The sequence below is a fragment of the Capsicum annuum genome, chromosome 5, assembly GCF_002878395.1.
Source record: "Capsicum annuum cultivar UCD-10X-F1 chromosome 5, UCD10Xv1.1, whole genome shotgun sequence".
Taxonomy (NCBI): domain Eukaryota; kingdom Viridiplantae; phylum Streptophyta; class Magnoliopsida; order Solanales; family Solanaceae; genus Capsicum; species Capsicum annuum.
Window position 1 is genome coordinate 203,907,606 of NC_061115.1, and position 9,177 is coordinate 203,916,782.

The following is a 9,177-nucleotide window of genomic DNA, read 5'->3' on the forward strand; positions in this document are numbered from 1 at the left end:
AGAATTTTTAGACTAAGTACATGAGAAAAGTCAACAATCAAAAGACCTTTTCGTGTTGCATGTTTTGGAGTTTCCAGAAACTAATTAAGTTTGCAAACTTTAAGTTTCCCTACAAATGATCGAAAGGCGTGGTGCAATGAATGGAGTTATTCGTTCTTTAATCAGAGGTTTTCATTTCAGGTCTTGAATATAGAAAAATCTTTGGTAAAGAACGTTTCTCCATAAATGATTCCTATGCGGCACAAATTCGAATTAATCGAACTTCAATACAATACCGAACAACAAAAATATATTTTTAAAACATAATTTTTCAATAAATTGACACGCGGAAAAGGGGTAGGAAGAAAATGGTTAACGAGAGTCGAACTCACAAATATTGTGTGTTTTACGAACTCCCATAAAGAAAAATGGACAATGAGAATCGAACTCATTAACATTATGTGTTTAGTGGACTCCTATTGGTAGCTCATCGAAGTCACAAATATTGTGCGTTTTACGAACTTCGCATAAAGAAAAATGAGCAATGAGAATCGAACTCATAACATTGTTTGTTTAATGACTCCGATTGATATCCCCAGATTATAAGCCTTGATGATTAATTTTTCAATAATATTTATTTGAGTTGTTTTTGTGAAAACAACTAAATTAGCGTTTTCTGAATATTTGAAAACACTGTATCTTCAAAAAATGGAAAACGAAAAAATCTAATCTATGTTGCGCGAACTCTTTCATAATATTGACAGGTGTATGCCGTCTTCTTCAAAAATAATATATTTTGAAGGATTCAACTATAGCGTGACAACAATATTTCTAGAAAATACAAGTAACATAGGCTCATAAAAACTCCTTCATTTGATCGTCCTTACGAAAATTCAATTCACATTTTTTTCGATTCACCTTTTTCTCAGTGTTTGAGATTAAAGTTTGATTATTCAAATTCATATTAACATTCGCTTAAACTTGAATTCATGCATATGTGAGCTGTTTCTAGATGCCATTGACATTCTTACAAAAAAAAAAAAAATCATTCTCAAAACTCAAATTCAAAATATATATAATCATCCCATCTCTACCATACTAATATTCAATTCACATTAGTTTTTCCTTTCTTTTCAAACATTTTTTATTTGTCATTCATTTTACACCGCACATGCATGGCGCGCGTCGGCGACTCGTTCTCTTCAATAGTAACCAAAACGCAATTTGCACAAACATCAATATAAATACCCCTATCTGCCTCCAAAAAGTTCAATATCAAAAACTAAACAAATCTGCAGATCAAATTCGAGAAAATCATTATTGCAAAAACAACAAAAGAGTGATCAAATTCGAGAAAATCATAGTTACAAATATAGTTGCAAAAACAACAAAGAGGGATCAAATTCGAGAAAATCATAGTGGCAAAAACAACAAAGAGTGATCAAATTCGAGAAAATCATAGTTGCAAAAACAACATAGAGAGAGAGCAATAAGCAAAAATGCCTTGTGCTATAGCAATGACAAATTCACCAATATTCTCACCATCACACCAACAAACACCAAAAGTACTATCACCGTTCTTTTGTAAACCATCAGCTATACAATCTCCAGTCAATCGATCACCTGCTCAGTCAGTTTATTGTCTATCACCGGAGCCAGTTGTGTGTTCCACATCATCATCAGATACAGAGACTGAGGCGATATTGAAGAGAAAAAGGCCTGCGAGGTTATCGATTCCAATAGTATCATTAGGATTAGGAAACGTTTGTCAAACGCCTAAGGAGGAAAGTAGGATGAATGAAGTGGAATATGATGGAGAAGGATACTCTGTGTATTGTAAAAGAGGGAAAAAGAGAGGTGATATTGAGGATAGGTATTCTGCAATAGTTGATGATGCTAAGAATGGCTCTAAACAGGTACTTATTTGCTAGTAATGTTTGTTTATCTCTTATATTTTCGATAATTTGTGATGTATCTACCACCTCACATCAGTAAGCAACAACTACTTTATTGACCACCAGGTTACATCCTGAGTGTTGGAAGGATAATTTATCTATATCTGTTCACTATATTTGATGAGTATCTTAGTGCTTAAGTGAGGATTTCAAAATTTGGTTGGATTTGTTTGTCTAAAGGTGGATATAGGGTAATTAATATGAAGTATTATTGATTTAACAATCTAGTTATGCAATTGGTTTGGAATTGATGTGTATTAGTTGTTGTTGATGATACTTATTAGTAACTTTTTTGGAAGGACCAATAGTGTTCTCACTGCTCAATCAGTTGAGCAAGCCTCAGTTTTCTTTATTAGTAACTCTCACATCAATTAAACATAAGTTTATGAATATAATGCTTAAAGGAAAATCTCTGTCATGTAAATGGGTAAATGTAATTTGTGGGATTGAACTGTTAAGCTACTCGAATTAAACAAAGGTGTGAATCAATGTAATTCTGCCTTAAAGCATATAATAAGCATATATTATGAGAGTTTAATATACTAGTGTGATAACTTGAGGGAAGTGATTGGTGTTGTTGAATTAGATAGATAGATATATATTGTTTATTTGACTGGAAGATGTCATGTATTTGTATGCTGAATGTTATTTTCCCTCATTTCAGGCCTTTTTTGGTGTATTTGATGGACATGGTGGAGCAAAAGCTGCCGAGTTTGCAGCAAAGAATTTGGGCAGGAATATCATAAATGAAGTGGCGTTGAGGAGTGAAGAGGGACTGGAAGAGGCAGTCAAAGAGGGTTACCTCACTACAGACGAGGAGTTTCTGAAGTTAAATGCAAATGGAGGGAGTTGTTGTGTGACAGCACTGGTACAGAATGGAGAACTTATTGTATCAAATGCTGGTGACTGTCGTGCTGTTATGAGCAGAGGAGGAGTAGCAGAGGCACTCACGGTTGATCATAGACCTTCAAGGCAAGATGAAATGGAAAGAATTCAACGTCTGGGTGGCTATGTAGATAGTTGCCGTGGTGTGTGGAGAATTCAAGGATCCCTTGCTGTGTCACGAGGAATAGGAGATTCCCGTCTTAAGAGATGGGTGATAGCTGAACCAGAGACGAATGTATTGACAATTCAACCAGAATGTGAATTCTTGATCTTGGCATCTGATGGTCTTTGGGAAAAGGTCAGTAATCAGGAAGCAGTGGAGCTACTTCGACCTTTCTGTGTAGGTGTTGATAACCAACAACCTTTATCTGCTTGCAAAAAGCTCGTTGATTTGGCAGTAGCAAGAGGATCCTCTGATGACATTACCACAATGCTCATTCAACTAGGTCAATTTGTTCAATAAACCAATGCTCGGAAAGGAAGCAGTGGCGGTGTTGATAACCAACAGCCTTTATTTGCTTGCAGAAAGCTTGTTGATTTGGCAGTATCCTCGGATGACATAACCACAATGGTCATTCAACTATGTCCGCTTAGAAGAATCTGCTTGAATGATGACTTGCTGGTGTTCAGATTTTTGTCACTTTCAAAGCCATATCATTAGAGATTTTCAGTCTTAACCAAGCCTAACAGGACATTAGTGTCATGGTCAATTTACTGAAGTTACAATTGTGAAGGAGTTAGTTATAGGGTAATTGTTGATGTTCATATTTGTCACTTCGACAAGTCAAATTTTATTTCTGTAGGAGTTTGACATGTTAGATATTCTTCTCGCGGAAAGCAAAATAGGTTATAGAACAGCATGATCTTCATGTATATTATTTTCCATTCAAATATAATGGAACTGTTGATTTGTCAACCTTGATCATCTAATTGTAGATATGCAGTTTTAGATTTTAATGACTTTTGAATTGTATTTGCTTGTGTTTTTGGGTAAATACATTGAATTAGGTCTCTCAAGTTTTACATTCTGATACTTTTTTATCATTTTAATTGTTCAAAAGTTGATCAGCTGTAATGCAGAAATAATTTCTCTAAAGCAAGGCCACACTGATTCACAAAGCATTTCGTGTTTACGCAGGATTTGGGAAAGGGCTGCAACTCAAGCGGTGTGATGTAGACAGCCTGTCATGCAACCATTAGTGGTTTGCTTCAACGGCTCAAATCCGTGATTTAGCTATAGGTCACATAGAAACAACTTTAATGTTACTCCAAAGCTTTTCAAATAGTTTCACTGTAGCACTGAATACAAATCATAGACCAGGTCTATTATAGATCATGAAAAACAATTACAAGCCCTCGGGTAATTATCTCAATTCTCAAGGCACTAGTGGATTTTTAAACACCTTTAGGTTGAATTTAAAAGAGCATTTTGAAAGAGAATTATTAATTGAACGATATTTTTCTAGTTAAATAACGGATAATAAAAGAATTCACAGGTAGGATATAAGAAGGATGGAATGTATGCAAGGATAGAGAGATTACTTTTGATAGACTTTCGACTCAAAAGAAGTGTAATCAAAGCACGATTGGAAGGAAAATAACGACAACAAAATAGCAAGATACACAAAGCAAATGAAACAACGGGTAATAATAAAATTAAAGAATAAGATATGACGTGAATACTAAATAATACTACTAAAGAAGAAGATGATGAGAAGAGGAGGTTCCCTTCCTCTCCCACATAAAAGTACGACAACACTCAGCTACCAACTACTCTTCTCCCCTACTCCTCCGCCTTCATTCCGTTCCATCTAAATTCATATTCTCAGTAAGTTGAAACGGTGTCATGGTGTCATATCTTTGTCTAATCACCTTCTTCTTTGGTTTACCTCTACTTGTAGACATATTTCCTCCATTTTGTTGCTGGTACAACAACACTCAGCTATCAGCTATCAGCTACTCTTCTATCCTAATCTTCGGCCTCCACACCTTATATAAGATCATATTCTCAGACCTCAGTACGCTAAAACTAAGTCATATCTTGTCTAATCAACTCTCCCTTCTTCTTTCGCTTACCTCAACTTCTAGACCAATTTTCTTCATTTTGTTACTGGTTTAAGACCCCTATAATGTATGGTCAGACAATACAAGTAGAAACAGAAAACAAAAGGAAACTACTTAAACAAGAATTGAGGAAATTTCCTTGTAGAATCATGCACAAGTACACGAACTCATGAGTGTAAAAGAGAAGGACAAGAGGGAGTTGTTCGGATGACAAACATCCCCTCAATTCCAAGCACAACTCATGAGTGAAAAATAAAAGGATAAGAGGGAGTTGTTCGAATAACAAACACCCCTCACTTCCAAGTCTGAACTAATGAGTGTAAAACAGAAGGACAAAGAGGGAGTTGCTCGGATGACAGACACCAGGGAGTTACTCTAATGACAAACACCCCCCACTTCCAAGTACGAACTCATGAGTGTAAAACAAAGGACAAAAAGGAGTTGTTCAGATGACAGACACGAGGGAGTTACTCGGATGACAAACACCCCCCACTTCCAAGTACGAACTCATGATGACAAGCACCCCTCACGACAAGAGGGAGTTACTCGGATGACAAACACTCCTCACTTTCAACCCGAAAGAGAAGAAGGAAAAAACAATTAAAAAATTGTCAGAAGTGGGATTTGAAACATCCACTCAATTCCAAGCACAAACTCATGAGTGAAAAATAAAAGGATAAGAGGGAGTTGTTCGAATAACAAACACCCCTCACTTCCAAGTCTGATCTAATGAGTGTAAAACAGAAGGACAAAGAGGGAGTTGCTCGGATGACAGACACGAGGGAGTTACTCGAATGACAAACATCCTCCACTTCCAAGTACGAACTCATGAGTGTAAAACAAAGGACAAAAAGGAGTTATTCAGATGACAAACACCATGACAAGAGGGAGTTACTCGGATGACAAACACTCCTCACTTTCAATCCGAAAGAGAAGAAGGAAAAAACAATTAAAAATTTGTCAGAAGTGGGATTTGAACCCACGCCCTCTTACGAAGACCAGAACTTGAGTCTGGCGCCTTAGACCACTCGGCCATCCTAACTGATTTTGCTATCAAATTCCTCTACATATAATTAAAATAAACTTCCTAGTTTGAATTTTGTGGGACTTAATATTGCATTCAAATCATGAAAATATAGTACCTCCTTTAGTCCATAATAATTGAATTTTTGAGGCTTTTGATAATGTTTAAAATAAGTTAATTTTTCAATGTTCAAGAGAGTTATTGAAAATTTCTTCCATTTTTGTCCTTCACTTACATTTTCTAAGTGATAAATTCAAGAGAGTTAATTTCTCACGTTTTTTATTTTAATTTGAATTATGTTCATGTGGCTAAAATTTCCGACTCTTTTGAGTAATGACTCTCTATTTTCGAGAATAGTTTGAGAATGACTAAAAGGGCAAAAGTGGAAAGTGGCATTCAAGTTTTATCCTACAGTAATTTTTTTTAATGAATGTGTACTGCCCCATAAATTTAGTTTAATAGGAACTAGATGGAGTAAAGAATTAAAATTCTACCTTAATCTGATAAGAGATTACCTCTCTCCTCAAAGTAACAGTCATGAAAGAAAATAAAGAAGATAGTCTTCTTTTTTCTTTCAATTTCTCGCTATTCCATCGAAGGCAATATAATCATTAATTACTGATTTACACTTTCTTTGAATGTTTGTTATACATCATTTGATAATATATTGTGTTATACTATATTATATTATATTATATTAATGGTATAATATTATATTATATTGACTAATTCAGAGTTAACTCAAGTAACTCAAAATTCAGATGGACGAATTTGTCTGCAATTTGATAATAATCCTTCAGTCTATAAAAATTCATTTTCACTACCAAGAAGACTTCCTTCTATACATCATATTTCTCCTATAGAATCTTATTATGGTCCAGCTAGGAATCGAGCGGCATCCTTGCATACTATTAATTCTGCAGATTCGCATGTTACACGTAAAGGTGTAGAAAAGATAAAAATCAACTCCAAAACTAATATAGTTCAAGATTTTGATAATGAAAATCCTACCCCATCTGAGATGGATTTTGATATCAATTCTGTTTAACTATGATGACACAACTTATTGATTTTAGTCCTGGTTCTCAGGCAAGAAAATATATTCAGAAAGAATTTTTTTCTGAAAAATGAAAAACCTTTAGGACATGGTTTTTTGAAACTTATAATCTTGATGAATTACGAAATATTTCCGAAAAATTCTATGAAATATGTGTCTTACATAATAAAATTATTTTTTTTGTACCATGGTTCATGTCTGCATATTTGCCGTCATATATCAAAATAATTGAAAGATCTTATCAACATTCTGATGGAACAATTACTCAGACACTTTATCCTCCTCAGTCTCCCTTTATATTACCCAATAATACTGGAATGACGTTCTCTACTTTCCAAAAATTTGTTAGCGAAGATGTTGAAAAAATTACTGTTTCTGAAATAAATAACCTTATCGTCCAAAATAATTATTTGAGTCTCTATGTTAAGGTTTTAGGAGAACATATTTTCTCTCTTGATAAAAAACTTGACAAATTAATTGAGTTAGTTAACAAACTTAGCCGTCTTACAGAATTCTACTAACTCTGTATTCATTTGACAGGGTCGAGATTTTGTTGGAATTTTTTCTTCATTGAAGTCATTTTCATAAGGAAGAGAAACAATATGCTTCTTTCGGTTTCAGAAAGCATTTGGATGATCCGCACAAATATCAAGAATCAATTGATTAGAAATTATTTTTATTTTTTCTTGGACTTTCGCTGATTTTAAAGTATCAAAAATATTAATACTCATTAGTTCTAATTGTAAAAAATTAATTTGCTTTTGTTTCATACTGATAAGGGCATTTATATCCCTTGTTATAGGATTAGTAACAAAAGGATAAGAGATTTGTTTATTCTTATAAGTAGCCTTAAAACCATTTACATCAATGTGTGTATAAGGATAAATAGCATTTATAAAAGGTGTTCCTAAGATAATAGAAGGATATAATTGATTTTTTACTAAAAAGAAGAAATGTGGAATGCAGACTTTATCTCGACATATATGAGTATTTGGTAATTTATAGTTGATATCAAGAGTATGACCAGATGCAGACTTGACTATGTGAGTAGTTTTTCAAAATATCTGGTTGGAATTAGTCCTTCTTGAATACAACTAACATCAGCACCACTATTAATTATAGCAATATTAGAAATATAAAATTCCTTATTTATCAGAATAGTGTAATTTATATACCATTTATGAGCAGTAACTATTTGCATCATCCCCAAGAAATAATCCCTTTTTAAATCTTCTGTTGGACTAAGTTTATCAATTTCAGAATTTTCATAGTATTCCAAATCCTTTTCTTTTCCTTTTGAAGTAATAGAAGTTTCAGGGATGTCAATAATCTTTTCTTCAATTTTCAAAATTCTATGATCGGAGATCATCTGATTTTGTTTTAAGGAGACAATTTCTTTTTTTAATTGTTCAACTTCGATTTTTAAATCATTAAAGGTAGTATCTCTACCTGGAGTTTGACTCAACGCAAGACGTCGATTAACTTCGGCTAATGAATAAGACATGTGATAATTATCATAAGAGTTATCTTTAGAAATAATAGTATTAGCAGAAGTTTTTTGAGTAGCAAAATTAATGATTTTTTCACGAAGTTTTTCATCAGTAACTTCTTTTAGTAATTCAAGGACATTATCAGCAGTAAGAGTTTGAACATTTAAATCAAGATTTTCAAATTGCGCTTGAAGTTTATACATCATTTCATCACAATTACAAATATCATTATCACAATCATTATATTTATCAACCTGATTGAGTTCACTATCAGAATTAGGTAATTCAAAATCATTTTCAGATGTAGAATCAGATTCGAAATCAGAGGTATATAATAAATTATAAACTTGGGCATGAACTTCTTCAGAAAATCCTAAGGACTTGAGTTTTTGTAATTTGTAGTCTGGAGCTATATGACCATACTGGTTGCACTTATAGCACTTAATTTTGGCTAACTCTCTTTTTGATCTATTTTTCGTGAACCTGGTAGACTTACGAAAGGATTTTCTAGTTTCACATTCTTCTTTGGTTCTATGCCTAGAAGGTTTATTTCTATAGGATTTATTAGGCTTGGAATATCTTTGAATTTTTAGTGCTAAGGATTTATCCATACCAAATTGTTCACGAAAGTCTTCTAATTGGAATTTTTCTCTGAGTTTATCGAGCTTAATTTGTCTGGCTAATTTTAACTCATTGCAAAGGGCTAAGTCTTCTTGAGTACAA

The 9,177-nt window shown here is 33.6% G+C and overlaps 1 protein-coding gene and 1 non-coding gene across 2 annotated transcripts; one reads left to right on the forward strand and one right to left on the reverse strand.

The window, feature by feature from the left end:
- Positions 1 to 1,241: 1,241 nt before the first annotated feature.
- Positions 1,242 to 3,735, forward strand: LOC107871115 (probable protein phosphatase 2C 2). Its single transcript, XM_016717916.2, has 2 exons — positions 1,242 to 1,895; positions 2,599 to 3,735. Exons 1-2 carry the CDS (start codon positions 1,479 to 1,481, stop codon positions 3,280 to 3,282), a joined length of 1,101 nt encoding a protein of 366 aa, XP_016573402.1. The 5' UTR covers positions 1,242 to 1,478; the 3' UTR covers positions 3,283 to 3,735.
- A 2,106-nt stretch (positions 3,736 to 5,841) lies between these two features.
- Positions 5,842 to 5,925, reverse strand: TRNAL-CAA. Its single transcript has one exon. It is a non-coding gene; the product is annotated as a tRNA-Leu (tRNA).
- Positions 5,926 to 9,177: the final 3,252 nt, after the last annotated feature.

What these genes read in the sequence shown, in the direction of transcription:
- LOC107871115 (XM_016717916.2), top strand. Translation starts at nt 1,479, where the DNA reads ATGCCTTGTGCTATAGCAATGACAAATTCACCAATATTCTCACCATCA. An exon ending in CTAAGAATGGCTCTAAACAG is followed by an intron (nt 1,896 to 2,598) that starts GTACTTATTTGC and finishes CCCTCATTTCAG; the next exon opens with GCCTTTTTTGGTGTATTTGA.